General features: G+C 36.7%; 1 protein-coding gene across 5 annotated transcripts in view; it reads left to right on the top strand.

The window, feature by feature from the left end:
- ST18 (ST18 C2H2C-type zinc finger transcription factor) overlaps positions 1 to 17,977 on the top strand; it is a 168,837-nt gene that overhangs the window by 76,837 nt on the left and 74,023 nt on the right. For all 5 annotated transcript variants that reach the window (XM_010401183.4, XM_010401184.4, XM_010401182.4 and 2 more), the window contains one exon: positions 17,141 to 17,247. In XM_010401183.4, the coding sequence (XP_010399485.1) occupies positions 17,141 to 17,247 (107 nt within the window). The remainder of the gene's footprint in view (positions 1 to 17,140; positions 17,248 to 17,977) is intronic.

Genomic DNA, 17,977 nt, shown 5'->3' with positions numbered 1-17,977 from the left:
CAGGTGAACACTAACAAAAACTTTTATACACGAGTGATTCTGCTAGGTGAGGTTGGTGCCTCAGTTTAATACAGTAAAGCTGGTGTGTGTTTTGAAGATGAGGGCTTTATTGATTTGCTTAAGTGATTCAAATAACATTTGCTAGCACATATTTCAGGTTTGGGTTCATATGCAAACTTTTCCCTCCACTAAGGAACTTTGGTGAAAAAGAGCTCGATTTTCATGTAAAGGCATGTATTGAACTCTGCACTGTTAGGCATTAGATTTAAAAAAATGCTTTAGAACTTTTCCAAAAGATCGGTTTGAGCGAGGACCAGGGATCTCAATTTCTTCTAAACAGTGGTCTTCTTCTTCCAGCGGTAGAGTCACTAGGTCAGTTCCCTAAATCTCAAGAGAAAATTTGACACTTTCGCTGCCCCTCCTGCCCCCAAGTTGAATCACATGTACAGCATCTGGATTGGCACAGCAAAGTCGTAATGGCTCCAATGGCACCGTTATGGACTATCAGGTCAATAATCCTTATGCTAAGAAGGATTTACGTGATACAGAGTAATGGCTCTCTCATTTCTGAAGTAAAAATCCACTTTTTAATGAGCATAAAAATATTGTTTTGCACTCAAGAGATACTAGGGGAGATAAAAAGACAAACATACCTCCTGAAGTAAAAGTTCACATTTAAATGTTTGACTAAAATAAATGTTAAAATATTGTAGGTAGACAGCTACAGTATGCCAAGCAGGGACTTTTTTGAAAACATACTTATTCTTCTCAAATTTTTTCTTCCTTACTTTATTAGAAGAATTATAGGATATGTATATCCTGTCTTCAAATAGCATTTTTATGAGGCAGTCCAGAAATAAATTTGGCTTAGGGGGGCTTTTTTTTGTTTCGTTTAATTTTTCTAATGTATGATTTTCTCCTACTTCAAGCAGAGGTTTGACACAATCTAACACACATGATCTTGTTACAAAAGTAAGTTTGGAAGTAAGATCAGGGGTCATAGAAAAGCACAGTTATGATTTTTTTTCCTATTAATATGTTTCCTTTTCAGTAATTTAATTTCTTGCGATCTAAAAATAAAAACCAAAACACACACACACACACACAAAACCTTTCTTAAATATCCCACACTGGGGAAAAATTATTTTCTTCACTAATAATGTGGTTAACTCAGACTCCATAAGAGGCACGGAAAGTCACCAAATCCTAAACAGAAAGAACGAGCACTGCGACAAAAATGAAGAGAATGAGTACACATGACATCTTCATTGTATCTCTAACATTTTATAAAATTAAAGACCATTTTGAAGTATGGGTCTGATGGGAATCATCCTATATATAAGCATTCAACATTCAGTGAACAGAGTGCTACTGAACACATAAATCACACTAAATAGCATTGACACTTGGTCAAAAGAAACATATATTTATGGCTCAAGTGTATGTTCAAGCTAATCTATGGAGAACCTTGCCATTATTTTTGTGATAAACAATACTGTCTACAAAAAGGGTTAAAGAAAATGCATTCTGTTGCATCTGCTTACTAAATCCCTTACTTTAGTAGAAATTCAAATTTTGTAAAGATTATTCGTTTTATTGATGCATATAATTATAATCACAAGCCATCTGCTGATTTGGCAGGCATGGTTAAAATTCTCTAACTCTCATAACCTTTCAAGTACAGTGCCCTTGGGACTCTATTTCACTTTTATATTTTGGAAAACATGTAGGGACAAACAAGAGAGGTCATCTGCCGAAAGTCAGACCTGTAAAACATTAAAAGAATAAAGATCATGATGACTGCTCTTGTTTTAATAGGAAAAAAAAAAAAGTATTTTCTATTTTGTTTCTCACTTCAGGAAGGATTATACTGGTTTTCATCACACTCTTTGGGAATTTGAATTTTTTTTCTAGGGATTAAAGCTCTCTCCTAGCACCTCTGGGATCTGGGTTCCAAGTTTAAACTAAAAGAACAAATATTGTTCAATTTGGTTGCCACAGGTGAATTAAACGCATTTAACCTTGGCATTAATTTTTCTTTATACACAATTCTCATTCCATTTCCATTTGAAATGTTTTAACAAACACTATTCCAATTTTTTTTTTTTTTTTACTATTTGTTTACTGAGTTTCACAGAGAGGCACCTATCATATATTTAGCTTTTTCTTGCAAAGCTCAAAAGAGCATTTTGATTTAGAGGGCTACATCCAATAAGGCATAAAATGAATGGCTAACATTCTTTGCCATAGCCCTTTAAAAACAAATGACTTTATTTGTGTTACCATACCACTGGCTGGTTGTTAGCCGCAGTTGAAAAGGTTTGGGGTTTTGGTCTGTGAGAAGTTTCGTTCTCAATTTTCTTGTGTCCATCACTATGTGCAGCCAAAATATTTTATACTTGACAGTCCTTTCTTTTTTAAAAAATCTTTGTAGTTGCCATGGTGTTAAATGTGGTGTTACTCAGCTGCTCCTAGCAGAAAACGACCACAAGGGGAAAAAACCCCAACCTCTAAGGTGCTCTCTCTGTCAAAAATACAAAAATGATACCATTTCAACTAGTTGTAGTATATTGACAATGCTGTGATTTAGGACAAAGAGTGTTTTTGAGGGAAAATACAGGAAGGTGGAAAAACTATGTGCAGTATGGGATAGTCCAGTGACTTCCTGATATTAGCAGAAGGCAAGTGCAGTAACCCTTCCACAGAGTTGTCGTGGCTCATGCTGTATTGATGTGTATCTCACAGGGACAAAGGATGCAACGCTCACTTCTGTTTAATTAGTGTATCTGAAGGCCTGTATGCAACATGCACGCTGCTTTACTCCTTTTGGAGGTTTGATTCTCACCCCACACCCTCATTATGGGAAGCAGGAGGGAAATGCACATGTTTAAAAGTGTCTTCACAGCTGAAACTAGGGAAACAGGCCGAGAGTAGCTCTGGTTTATTTCACAACCAATTAAGTATGACATCTGTTGAAACTCAGGAAATAAGTCTCCCTTCCCCCTGTTCATATACTTACTTAAGCTGCCAGTCTTTTGTTTAGATATGATGAATTTCACCAACAAGACTTTTCTCTTTGGGGTAAATACATGAAATACTACTAATACTACTAATAATAATAATGCAAAATCTTTCTTTGCTTTGTTTTTTACACTGCGGCTTACTGAGTGCATACGACTCAGATCTGTTTGACTTACACAAATCAAGCAAAAAATTGTGTTAATAATTCTTTGCCTAAACACTCACCTTACGTGCTAAAAAAATGGCATGTTTGTGGCAAGCAATGTAGGCATGATGACATTTTAATTTTTTAAAATCTGGCTCTTATTTGCTCCCAAAGACCAGCAAAAGTTGCAAGAAGGAATTTGGGTTTTAATTTATTTACTTTTATGTTTGAAAACTTGACTCAGAACAGAAGACACCAAATAAAACAGGGCAGGTGGAATTAACGTATGGTTAAAACAAACAAATACAAAAGAATTAAATGCAGATCCACTGTCACTGGTGACATCAGGTTTCTCCAGTGTGAAACAGTTGATAGTAAACCAAGTAAAAAACGCAGATAAGCTCTATTAGTAACTTTTACTCATATCAGACACTTTCCATTTATCAGACACTAATCCAAGTGGTGAACATACTTATCAGGAAAACTTTTATTCCTTCATAAAATGTTGTCCAATGCAAAGAGTAAAAAGATGGTATTTCATTCCATACCAACTCTTAGAGTTCCGTTTCCCTTGTTCTGCTTGGAACTTGATTGTCTTCTTCCTGCTATATCTAGATAAGAAATATTTGCCATATCATGCTGGCGTTTTCCTTTGCCTCTTGGCACTGGATACTCCTGTGTCTCTGAAACCACACTGCTTGTGTCAAAGCTAAAGCTAACTTTCCTTTTCTGTAGGTTCCACCATCTACTAGTGCTCCCTTTTATTTGTTCACCAGCTTCGCTTTGTTTGCCAGTTTTTTCCTACAAGGACTGGCACTGCCTTAGTTCCTGGAGGATGGTTCCCTACTCTATTTCTCTTGCCTTCCCAGCCCTGTTTCACAACACAGCTCACATAGCATACATGCTATTTAAGCTTTAAGATGCTGTTCAGTGATTGCCATAGGTTCCTTGGTTAGGAATCAGCATTTGGTGAAATGTCAGTGTGCACAGTGGAAATGGCTATACCTGAGCCAGTCATCCAGATTCCCTTTAGAGTCAGTGGAAAGAGACACTTCTTGTGTGCAATTCACCTCACCCTGAAGCAGAAATGGGTAAGATGTATCACACATCTCACAGCCTCAGAGATGCCTGCAGGTCACCTACAGGCTACCCAGAGACCATGGGAATCCAGCATTTACTGCCTCAGAAATATATGTTTGTATTTCAGGCATGTAAAGTTATGAAGATGAATCCTGTCTTTTCCATCCAGCCCAAACACTGGACTTGATTTCTTCTTAAATCTTCTTGTCACAGAAACATTTCTCACATTTTCTTACAAGACAGTGATATGGATAATATGATATACCTTAGATCAAAACTCTTCTCTTGCATTCTTTATCTGCTTAGCAGTTAATGGAGAGCAGAATAACAGAAGTGAATACTGCTGTGCAGCTCAGAGGACTAAATTTTTCTCCTGAAATGTGATTTTTACAAAAGGGAAGGGGTCAGTTCCTTGCTTTCTTCCTAGAAGCCATTTTATTTCCTTTAACAAAAATGTTTCTTTTCTTAAAACTACTTCTCAAAAAAATGAAGAGAAACAAACTGTAAAGATTTAACAATATCCATTAATTCAAAAATACCTTAAATCTGTTGGAGTTCTTAAACACTGCTGATAGAAGCATTTCCAGACATATTCTTTTTCCTGTTGGCCACCACTTAGCGTCCGGAGGCACTTTTAGGGGTGGTTTTCCTGTCTCCTCAGGCTTTCAAGACTCTGTTTCCAAGCTTCAAAGTAATAGAAAGATTGATTTGATTATGGTTTTGCACTGTTTCAGTGGGTGATTATAGTGATTCAACATTCCCCATGCTTTCATAAAAACTATAAACAAGCTTTCAGATGAAAATTTCAGATGCTGTGCATACTTTGCATAGATTTCAACTATTTTCTTTCATTTTTTTAAGAGATTTGTTGACAAAAATTTTGATTTTTACAGAATTATTTATCATTTTTAGCACGTAAGTGTGTGGTTTTTAAACAAATCTTAAATTTCTAGGGACAGCTATGCAAAGTTCCTTCAGATCAAGGCAAAGTTCTTAAATTCTTTAAGTGGGCAGCTCAAAATTACTTTGCAGGTTCAAAGTTGCATGCAACTCCACAGATCTGAGCTAACCCTTACATAGTGGATGGTTCCTATGGGACAGTATTTGGCTATGCCCTAATCCACAGAAGGCATAGGTGGGCCTTGGAAACAGGGAGTGATAGCTGGGTCTCTGGCAGTGTTTTGCCTTTTCAGGCTCTTTCCCTGGGGGGAGGATAGACATGGGAGTAAATTCTGCTGTAAGAGAATGCTTGGTTTGATCTCATTTTGAAACGACGAGTTTTACAAAGGGTGAGTGACTCTGTGTCTTCAGTAGCACCTCCACAGACTCAAAGTCAACGCACAAGATTGTGGGCATGTGAAATTCATTATGGTATAAATTGGCACCAGTTCAATAGACATAACCCTTTATAATGTTATAACATTGATCCTGAAAAGTTTAACCAGATTATGTATAATATTCTCGGACTTTTCTTCCCCAAAATCAACACTTTAGTGGCTATCATTAAAAAGTGTCTTATTACATATCCCTAAGTCATTCTGAATAGCATGAGAGAATAAACAGCTTTAGCCCTGAATGCTTTGGGCCCAGTGTTATTCATAGTAACAACATTAACAATACCAGTTATTTTTATTGTTATTAATATGACTTATATGCTACTATATTGTGATCATGGGGAACAGTACTGTAATACTGAAGAAGTGCAAGCTGCTTTCAATCAATGATTGCCAGCCTACAAACAGCAAGTTCAGCATAGTAGACACCCTCCAGGCCACAAGGTTTTTGTTCCCTGTTTATTTGGGGGCGTTTGGTATCTATGTGTGAGTTGCATGGTGGTCCCTGTCTTTTAAATTTACGTGATACTTTAGGAGTAAAGAAGTCAAGTTTATAAGAGGACACATTATGGAAGATATCATGGTTTTTGGCACAATTTTTTTCCTTCTTCCTGAATCTGCAACAAAGATCCCCACAGTAGGAATATCACCAGCCCAGCTTCAGAGAAGCTGCCTTCTAGCATCCCAGCTGCTTCAGTGTACAGCAAGAAGTCTACTTCTAGTAGAGAGATATTTAGCCTGGGTACTGACAGAGTTGAAGCTAAGCAGACCAGATCTCAAGAAAGGGTGAAACTCATTCCAAAGGTGAAGTTTTTCTATTCACAAAGTGGAGAGAACTTTTTCCCTGTTTCTTGCCTGTGGATAAAAGAGGAATAATGTTCTTGAGAGCTCAGGAAACCTACAACAAGCCAGTAACATGAGAAGACCTTTGACTATGTGGAGGATAGCCATGCTATCCCTGGGAATTAATTTTTTTTTTTTTTTTGCTTGAACAGTGAGTGAGATACAGAGTGTATGAAGAAGGAATAATCTGTTCAGAGGAAGAATCTGAGACGAAATGAGCATTACATAACAGTTTTCCCTGGACTGACCTGAGTGATCAGGGGTTTCTGTGAATCATTAAGCCCAATTAATGCACCTTCAGGAAATTCACTTAATCCAAAATCCAGCAGGAGAATTGCTTCTAATGGTGCAAGAAATAAATATCTGCCTTTTAAAAGAGCATAACCACACAGCTCACATTTTCTCTCTGCTCAGAGTGTTTGAGCTGTCAATACAGTTTGCACATCCTAGGGTGCCTGACAGAAAGAGGTGGTTCATTACAGTAATGTTCAAAGGAAAGTATACTACTCATTTCCTAGATGACCATTGAAGTGATCCCTTGGAATGCCATGGTGCTTTTGCTTTGGTGTTCTCAAAAGGAAAGTTATATTTTGAGCTGTCAGTCCTGCAACGTTTACCTAGAGATGGAAGCTTAAGTTTCTTCTTCCGTCATCATATTAAGATGTCTATATTCCGGCCATAAATTTGTCAGTTTTCATTACCTCATGTGATACTAGCAAGGAATTCAGCCTCAAATAATAACTTCACGAACAGGCCTGTTACAGATAAAACTGCAGGTAGCAGAGCTCATTCTCACATGGCATGTACTCACATGACTTGCACATGTGTGTTGTCCCTTTGGTGTCTGGTGAAAATTTGCTTTCTCTACTGAAATCTGTAGATCTTACACTGAGGAAATCTCCTCAGATCAGGGCAATCTCCATACAGATGTTTTCAGCACAAAATCATGTTATGAAGACATCACCAGCTTAGAGTCCTGCCCTCAGTTATATGAAAACATTTTCTGAATGTTGACACAAACGGGACTTGAACGTTGGAAGAACTGTCACAGTGCCTGACTTTAGCCACAGTCTTTGGTAGCCTCCCACAAGAAAGCTGAAATAATAACCAGTAGTGATCTTATATGGCTATAAAAAAATGCATCCTGTTCAACCTAGCTAGAAAATGACGTGTTCTATTTACTTGCTATTGAATTACCTGTTGGAGTTACATAAAAACGTTAACAGTTTACTGAAAGTCTTAAATTGTTGTCTCATTAAGGTTTGCCATATAAAATAGTACAAACTATTTCCCTAGCTGCATTAATTCTTGTGCTATTACCACTTATTATTTAAACCAATATTTTATAAAGAAGTTTTCTAGTTCCTAGGTCATCAAGCTATAAATAAACATCCTCACTCAACAATCAGGTAAGACAAGATAAATGGCTACAGGGATCTAATCTTCCTTATATAAATTATTATGCAATATTGCAAAAAAAACCCCTTTCATTAGCTTTTATGTCCTTAGATTTCTACTCCTCTTGATGCATTTAGTAACCTGAAAAACATGTTGTTTCCCTGAAAAATAATGTTGTTTCCATGAAAAGAGACATGGGAATGGAAGGAGTTTTAAGTATTTCTTTTTTTTTGAACGCTTTGCAAATTCTTTTCACAACAAACCTCGCCAATATGTAAACAGGGCTCTAGCTACTGTGTTTGTCCACAGCTAGAGCTACAGATGAACACAGTGTAGTTGTGTGATGACAGGAACAGCTGACTCATTAGTAGAGAGCAGTGAAAGGTAATTAACCCTGGGAAAAGTACAGCTGCCATGCGAGCTGTTCCTTTCTGTAGGATCTGATTAGAAATTAGTGTTAAACCACTGATTCTTTAAAACAAAGTCATTGATAATTCACTTTCTCTCTCAGGTGTAGCTCCTGAAAGGGGCCTAGGATAGAACTAGTGTACAAAAGGTCTTCTATCAAAAAAGGTCTTTTCTGAAAGAAGTGCCCACCTGTTTGGCTGCTTCTGGACTTTTCTTAACCATGAATATTGTCCCAGCTTTCAGTGTTTTGAGGACAGCCTCCAAGTATATGGGCAGTGCAGAGAATGCACTGTCAAAATGATTTAAGGTTGTTGGTTGCCATAATGGAGGCTTTAGTGAGGCTGATTATTTAAAAGTCACAGTTACTACTTCTTGTATCAGGACACAGATCTGATGCAAAATGATGCAGACCTCTTCTAAAGAAAACAAAAATATGTCTCCTGAATAGAGAAGCACAGCATATGAAAATAAAAAGAAAGAAAGAAGATTATGCCTTGAGCACAAAAGCCACCCCTCAGCCCACCCCCTTTCCTGCACGCATTTTGGCACTTGAGGTTCCAACATAAGACACAGAGCCCACGATTTAATAAGAGCCCAAACAACAAGCCAGACTATTACATAGTTATGCAGACGCCTGATTAAGGCCTGCTTACCAAGAATGACATAACTATCACCTAAAATAATAAAATTTCATTGGTGCGCTTTTGGAATTTCTAAACTGCTGTTTATTATTTAAAGCTGTCACATGCAAAACAGTTTTTGATCACCTTACTTTGTTAGACCTCCTGGCCAGGACCGTGCATTTGTATACCTGTGTGATTAACACCAAGTGTGTGTGAGTGCTTTCACATGGAGATAACATGTATTATTGAGGTCCACCAGAGTGTCCTGGCTGTTTTCAGTGCAGCCAGGCTTACACTAGGGAATCTCAAGGGTAACTGAGTTTAATGTGACAAAGTTTGCAAGACACCTCTCCATAGGATGATTTTTTTCATCTTCCTCTAGTCCAGTTTGCTGCAATAGAATGATTACTATTATTTTGCCAATACAAAATAGTACTACAAAGATATGTTCCTGTAACAATATTTTTAATTCAGCATTGTTTAGTGGTACCACAGGCCACTTCCCTACCACACATCTAAGAGGTTCACCTTGAAAGAAACTTTCCTCTTTCAGTATCTTTTAAATTAAACACAGTGCTTGTTGAGCATGATATTTGAACTTAATGTTACCACAAACATATAGATATAAATATATTTATTTACACAGAAAAAAAAAATATATATGTACACACACACACACATATATATGTACACCTCATTGACATTTTCAGCAATGAGAGCAAAAATCAAAGGAAAAGAGTTAAAGATATTTTCTCGGAGAGTATTTCTCTATACAGGAAAACAAACAGATTTTTAAGATAAGGATCTGACATGTAAAGATGACAGTTATATCCAGATTGCCTAAGATTTTAGGAGAGAAGAGAATGGAAATGTGTTTTAAATTATTTTGCCATTCACCATATGTTTGTTAGTACCCATCCTTCTCAGTATTGTCCTTTTTTAATTTCTTCTTTTTTTTTTTTTGGTAAAAAAGCCTGCAGTGAAGGAGGAAACATTTCAAGCTGAATTTCAGAGGAAGTGAAATGAGCAGGCTACTGAACTGATAAATGCATGATGATAAAAATAGTATTTGCTACATTAAAGTATGTTTAGAAATGCACAAAAGCACTTTACAGCACTCTGTGTTGTTATCCTCATTTAGCTGAAAGGTGGAAAGACTTGCTGAGGGGCACAGAATCGATCAGTGGCAGAGGTAGGAAGAGAATTCCAGAATCCCTTTTTTTCCAGTTATTTGCTCAGTCATGGTGCTTTCTATTTATGTCTATGGCAGAAGACAGGTGTCATTTTAGGAAATAATCTTTGTCCCACTTTAGAAACATAAAAGGCTCTGAAAATAGAATTTGAACCACCATTCCTGGTGATGCCAACTTTTATCATAAGTTTGAATAAACTGAACATGCTTTTCCTTGCTCCATTTACCAGATGCAAACATACGATGAGCAAAACCTTTTGCATAAGAAGTCTGTCCCAGGGAATATTTGACATGCACATTTTGGTATCTGACAAGTATTAGTCAATTTTCTGGATATCCTTTACTGCTTTCATTTGCAAGGTGGTATTTTTGTTCTTGGGTTTTTTTTTCCTGTGCTCTTCAGCATGTTCCTAAGATCTTCAGGGCAGTGCAGTAGTGTAAGCAAGCCCCCATTATCTTTAGCAGTTAGGGTCATTACAAGTCTTTTAAATGGTGGCAGACTGTACTTCACATGGCACTCTTGAAGTTAATGAACATATGTGATTTGCATGTTGAGGGAAGGCACACTTCTTCCCTTTGTGTGACTTTCCCTTTCCTGGGACATGCCTGTCATGCTTAATGAAGAGAACTTGTTCAGAAAGGGCAAGATGAATGCGTAGGAGAGCAGAATGGTAGTTATACTTCTTTTCATAAATGTAGTCTGTATTTTTAGGTTTATTGTTCCTTTTAACTCCATGTCAAAAATGTACAGTCAGCTGATTAGACATGGGGTTTGTCCAGCACAAGAATTGAGATGTCCTAATTCTGACTATTAAAATATTCCTAAAAAATACTTCTGGAACAGTCAGAAATCACAGGGAAGGAATAAAAGAACCTAGATTAAGCCTGTACATGTTTGAGAGGTGACCACTTTTACTGAACTTAACCAGCTTCAGAACTTCTGTAGAGATTCAGTGCAACCGTAACAGCACCCCATAAAACTGCCCTTGAAACCCATCAATTCCTAACCAGCTTGCTGCAAATCAAGTACGGTAGAAAGACTGTAATGGTGGTGGCTAAAAAGCAGGCATGTAGCAAACATCAGAACCAGACCAGGATCTTTCTGATACTGAAGAGGTCGGTAACACAGTAATTAAACCCACAGAATTTTGCTGTTCTTAGTTGTGCTGATCTGTGTGCTCAGGCATCTCCTGCTGGCCACAATCCTGCAGCTCCTGGGCAGCCCTTCAGTGAGCAGATCATGGCCATCTCTTGCTGAAGGCGGTAGTGGTCCCCCCACACAATGCCTCTCAACAGAGATGACTCGGTGCAGGGAAAGTCATCCTGGCTGGAAAAGAGTAAACATGTTTTAAAAGAAAACAAACCCTGTGTTCCAGAGTCAATGACGCATGCTCTTTGAACTTTCTTTTAAAATTGCTCTGAAATCATAAGGTTGTTATGGTGTGGTTTTACTCAAAATAATGCATATCATTGTAACACAAGCCTTGAAGTTAAGTGGCTACTTTAATGAAACATAGTTGCCATAGTTACTGCAGGCGAGCAGAGAATAACTTTTAGTTCTTTTGAAGCTATGAATTAGTTTAAAAAGAGGAGAAGGAATAAACAAGCATGCAAAAGTTTATTATTCAGTGTTTCATGCCTGATCAACTCTTAAAAAGGAAAAGTCTCCCTAGACCAGAGCATTAACTTTTTCTAGCTGAAATCTGTAATTCCCCATCAACAAACACAAAATTACTTTTCAACTCTCCACTATATCTGTTTTCATGTTTTCCCCCATTTTTCCCCCATTTTTTTCCCCCAAAGAAACAGATTTTTCCAAAGTTCTGCTTGCAGAATTTTGTTAATAACTGTCATTTTACAGCATCTAAATTGCTATAAAAATAATGTTCTAAAGGCAATAATGTATTGCTTTACACAACTCATGAAATCTGTGGTCTAGCTCTATTATTCATTATGAACACTGTCTTAAAGCTGATGAGAGGGAAATGAGAATTTATCATAGTGAAGATGTCTTCTAGGACCAGCTTCATTGTTTTTCAGTTTAGCATTGAGATGTGCTCTATCCCTGAAGTGTTAATGGAGGTCACTGCTGTTGCTCCCCTTTACTGTGTCAAAGCAAAAGTGCTCCTACATAGTTGACTATTGAGAAACAAAATGATGTTCTTTCCAGTATATCACCTTCAGCTTATGAGCCTCTAGAGCAGCAGTGATTAACAGGACTTTTACAAAGTTTCTGTGTAGTTACAAGGACAGCTTCAATCTTCTGTCATTTTTTTGCATTAGCTATGATTATGCTTTTACCACCAAAATGCATTTATTTTAAAGGTAACAATACAGACTCAGAGAATAGCTTATGTTTCATCTATATTTATCAGCACTCACTGTACATTTGTGTCTTCATTACCAGGAAATATTAAGGGACATTGTGCCATCTATTCCTGTTTACAGTTTATTATGCAGAGATAGGAAACACTTAGCATGTAAAATGAATGTAGAAATTATTCCTGGATAGAAACACGGACATTTCCCACTCGTTGGCTCTTTCTCCTCCATCACCGGATCAGAGTGTAATTGTCAGTAATCAGGCCTGCTTGCTGCTGATAAAACCACTCTGAATGCTAGCAGCCTTCTTTGTGTGATGACTCAATTATTCCAGAAGTGCCTCATCAAATCTGCCCCATCAGCTGGGCTAATAAATAAGGAGAAGAAACTGGCCCCCCAAAGCAAATTATAAATCCATTTGCATTAACCATTTCGCTGGTCCATGATCTAGGCAGAAATAAGCATGGCAGATTGCGTTAAGCTTATTTGAATATGTTTATAATGTTTACAGCTTGCAACCTTTTTTTTTTTTCACAAGGTGTTGGAATTATAGGTCATGAATAGCATCTAAATGTAGTTATGTTAATTACAGCAAAGCCTCCAGCATCTTTGAGGGATAGTTTGTTGCTTAAATCAGGTGAAAGTTAAACTCCACTGCTAGGTGAAATATGATCTTGGCATTGGAATTACTGCCCTGTTTAAAAGAGAGGATGAGTGGAAGTGAAGATTTTTGCAGCTACTAGGACAACTGCCTGTGTTACCAGCCTATCTCGTACTGCTAATGTGACCTCCTGTTCATCTCATGGTAGAACAAAATAAGATAAAGTTTAGCATTAGAGTTGAGAAAGAAAATGTGATTGTTGGAACAGTAAAAATTCTACTTCCTGTGTACTTTGCACTGAATAAAACAAGTGCAAAGATGAGTACTCTGCCCCAAGGAAACTCCTTTCTGAAGGTCAAATTATACACAAAAAAAAAGTTGTTTTCAAATAGAATCCTGCAGATTTGCTGCAGTGAGGGTGTAGGCCAAATGAAATTTGGTTCCTCATGCACTGAATATTTTACATGCACCTTGGGATCTCCTTGAGGTTTGTGCAGAATTTAACGTGTAAAGTTACAGACTTCAGACTGTGCAGGATAAAGATCTGACTGAAGTCCTGAGCTAAATATGTCTTCATTTATTTGTAATTGTATCTTTCTTTCACATATTATTTTCTCAAATACTAAATACTGAATATGCTGCATTATTCTGTCTTGAGAAAGAGAAATCACTGTCACTGTAGAAACACAAGAAATGTTCAGGGATCATACTGGTGAGCTCACTGGATTTTGTTTCCTTAGATATTACTTTTATTCTAAGTTAACAAATCACAAACGGTAGTGATTATCCATTCCCATATTTGCAATATATCAACCACTGATATGGTAAATGAGAGAAAATCAAATTATTATGTTGGAAATGCAATGTATTGTGCTTAAAAAAGCTTTTGGGATCCTTCACAAATATAGTACAGCTTTGAGTATTGACAGAGAAAACAACTTCAGACTTTTGCTGAGATAATTTTGTGGTTGCACAATATGTCTTTTCTCATTTTAAAATCATCAGGATCTCTAGCAATCTGACCTGAATGAGTGGACTTTTACCCATAGACAAGGGGTCAACAAAAATAGTTGTTTGAAGGGATTTGTCACACACATCTGATGTTGAGGATCAGGACCTAAACTGTGATTCACATCAGTATCCTGGCATGACTCATGGATCTCAGTAGGATGGCACTTCAGAGTCAGTACAAAATCATATTGCACTGGAAATGGCTATAAACTGAAGAATGAATTGCTAAGGCTCCAGGTGATTTCACTGAACAATTACATTGACAAATCAAGCAACTCATATATTCCATCTTTGTGGGTTTATGAAGTTTATTATTCTAGTTGAACTGAGATGGTGGTTGAAAAGGGTGAAAGTTTTCTCTATAGGCAGGCAGGCTTCAACTTCCAGAATAAAAAATACTGTTCAGACACATAGGCAGTTGAAGTGTAAGCATAAATTGTTTTGAATTCTTGACTAAAAAAGAGAAATGAGTTGATGCAAGCTATGAATAGATTGGGCCAAATGAAGATACATGTGGACCCAAGGGGAGTGACCCCACCAAAGAACAGTGATTGACAAATAAGTAAGTTATCTCTGCCTGATTTCCATCAATAATGATCTTATCATTAAAGTCACCAACAATCTAGTTAGATGTACTTTGTGGGCTCTTGAGGCTGAGATCTTATTTTCTCCAGCTGGTTTTGCAGACTTCTGCACTTCTTGCAATACCTCAAAATTTGGCCCATGATCAATTTTATAATTGATTTTTATAATCAGAATTACTAAATAAATTTTGTGTAAGACATTGATATTTCTGTGAAATCAGCACCAAGCCTTTTTTGCTACCTGAACTATCAGATCCTAACATTTATATTTGAAATATAACTTACTTCTTGGAGGGTGGACAGGGGTGACACATAGTTTATGTTACATTAGGGGTATGTCACATCCCGTGACACAGCACAATCCTACAGACCCTGTTTATAGCATGACAGATGCATGACATTGTATTAGACCTTTTATGAAACACCGTATCTTCAAATGTTCGTACTCACCCACGAATCAGCTGAATCACAGCCAGCACCCTGTTATGTGAAAGAAATCAAACCCAGCACAGTTAGACTTACTAACCAGTAACTTCTGCTGTGTTTAAACACAGCAGAGGGGTGCAGGTTTTTGTTCTTTGACACTGTTGCATGTAGTTTTTCAGTTCAATTTTAAAACCTGCCCCCCCAAGACCTGTCCCAGTCCAAACTCCTTTTCTTTTGAGGAGAATTTTCAACATACTAGCTTATTATGTAAAGTTAAATGTGAAAAGTTTTGTGTATTTTTCCTTGTCCTTTGTGCACTTTTCCAAGTGGATCTCAGCTGTGCTGTCTTAACTCTCGGTCCCTTAGGATGAGAGAGACAGCAGATGGGTTTAGGGCAGAGGGCTGATGCTTCTGACAGCAAACGGCCTGGTTGTTGAGTGGAAGCTGTGAGCGTCAGGAAGCTCCTTTTCCCCAGAGAACCAACTAACCACTGAAGAAAGTTGAAAATGAGCCCTTTGAGAAACGCTATTAAAAGTAGTAAAAAATTGCAATTGTGCAGATGATGTGCTGCTGTGTGGTTATTCGGATGCTAATGAGTTTGACATTGGGGAACTCAAAGGGTTTACAGCTACTCCCTTATGTGATTTCGTTCTTTATTGGCAATCTTGGAGAAAGTAAAGGAAAAATACATTGTTAATAAATACTTAAGGTGCTAGAATTGTAGACAAAAATCTGCTAAGTTTTAGTCTTTAGAAAGAGCTTTGCTCACCATTGCAGTTATTCTCTGAGATCTTTTGTTTTAGATTAGTGTATTTTGAACAAAGAGGAAGGTAGAAGGCTTTGAGACTTCTTTTGTGGTTTTGGGGTTTTTCTTTATGAATGTTGAAATAGAATAACAAGAAAATAGGCCTTTGAGGATAAACAATATCTCTTTCTAGCAACATATTGGCTAAAAAAATGCTTAAAAATCCTTTTGGTATTGGGATGTTTTGTTCTGGGTTTTCTCTTTATCATCTTACATCTGTTGCCTGTTCCATTATTTGATAAAAGTGTACTTATTTTAATTAAAAGTTCTTGATGGGATGAAACTAACATCCTATCTATTGGGACACAAGCAGAAACTAGTTATTCAATAAACTCTGGCTTCCCTGAGAATCTGTTTAGAATGAGCCTTTCCAATTTCAGAAATGTAACATTTCAAATTTTGCTGAAAATAACATCATCAGATACCACTAAATAAATAGTCAAAGTTCCCAAAGTTTATTTGCAAACTTTGTCATGATTGAAATACCTTCAATGAATAAATCTATTTTACTAAATACACTGGATAATATGTGAAACAGACCTCTGAAGTTGCAACTGATAGTGAAATTTTTATGTTTTGGTCACCAGTGCCAGGAGTGATGCCAAAGTAAATCTTGCCCTTAATAACTGCTCATTGTGAGATTCTTCCAGGTTGCAAGTGCGTATAAATGTCAGAAGGGTTTGGGTATTCAGTATTTCTGAAAACAAGGATCTCGGTATTGTACACTCAGAGATAAACTTCTGGAGCTCTACTTCCCTCGCTGTTACTGTTGATTTAGCATAAAGTACCTCACAGAAAGGAATAAAAATTGAGCATGGAGAAATGTCAAAGATTTCCTTAATCTGTCTTATGCTGCGAACACTATCAGCCTGCCAAACTTTAATATTCAAAATCAGAAAAAATAAAACAGAGGAGTTTTCTTCTGTTTTTAAAATATTTTAGAATGCTTCTCATTTGTTTTACATCATGTACTGAACCATCCTACTCAGTCAAAGAGGTTCTGATGCAATTAAAATATTTGACTAAGGATTTCTAAATATAGAAACGGTAGGTTTTTGTCCACACAAGAAGCAAAACTTTCTTAGAGAAGGTCTATTTCATAAGGCATTAATGAGATAAAGAAAGTACCATAAGAAAAGAAAATACCCTATTCTTTACACCTTTTAGAAGCATCATTGATGCCTCTACACCCTATCTTTGTAAAACCGCTGAAGAATATATTGCACCTGGATTATTTACCCATTTGATTTAAAGAGTGTCTTGTTTCATCCATATGTTATTTAGTACAGCTGTTTTTCTGTTTTCTTTTGTTGTTTTTCTTTTTGTTTGCTTGTATGTTTTTTCCAGAGAATGAATTTGAGGATTATCTGTTAAATCAGGCAAGTCATCTTGGGCTGTGTGACGAATTTGGTCCTTTGGAATCTGCACATATTTTCACCTGGAAACACGCAAAGGTGGGATAATTGATTTACAAAAATTAATTTGAGTAGAAATGTATCTGTATATTAGTAGTAGAATACTATGTGGTTTCATGTGTAGAGCCTTGTGCACTAGGACTACTTTTCTTGCATAATCTCTGCTGTTTTAAGAAAAGTCTTCAACAGTCAGGTACAGCAGTATTAAACAGTTGAAGAGGTGAAAATTTTTGTAAATATGTAGAAATTCTAGTTAAGTGTGTGAATTACACTCATTAGCCATACATACTGTCAGTAACACAAGTATCTTTGAATTTGTATGAGTCCAGGAATGAGAATATATTTCATAATGCAGTGCTAAAATTTTATCTTTCAGGGATAACTTATTAGTGATGTTTTGTATATATATATATGTATAAGGCTTATTGTTTTAGGATTTTTTTAACTATATAGCAGTCGGGTGGGCTAAAACTTTAGTGTACTTAAAAAGAGCTCAATGTGTCAAAGCTTTTTTTTAATATTGCCTCTTTCTTTCTTCTAAAAAATGATATTTAATATATAGTAGCAGAGAAAATAGTGACAAGACCTTGAACTACATAAAAAATAATAATCCAGAGTGAAAAGCCTCCAGAAAGTAGCCTGGGTTGAGCTGCATTTCAGTGTGGTATACTATATAATTTTTCTCTGAATTTAAAAAGCTAGCAGTTGCCCCTTAATTTCATAAAGCTGTGACTCTGCCCTCTAAAGCCTTGGTAAAGAAGACTAATAG

This window comes from Corvus cornix, chromosome 2, assembly GCF_000738735.6.
Source record: "Corvus cornix cornix isolate S_Up_H32 chromosome 2, ASM73873v5, whole genome shotgun sequence".
In the NCBI taxonomy this organism is placed as follows: domain Eukaryota; kingdom Metazoa; phylum Chordata; class Aves; order Passeriformes; family Corvidae; genus Corvus; species Corvus cornix.
Note: the sequence above shows the minus strand (reverse complement) of the source record. Positions and strands in the feature narration are given on the sequence as shown.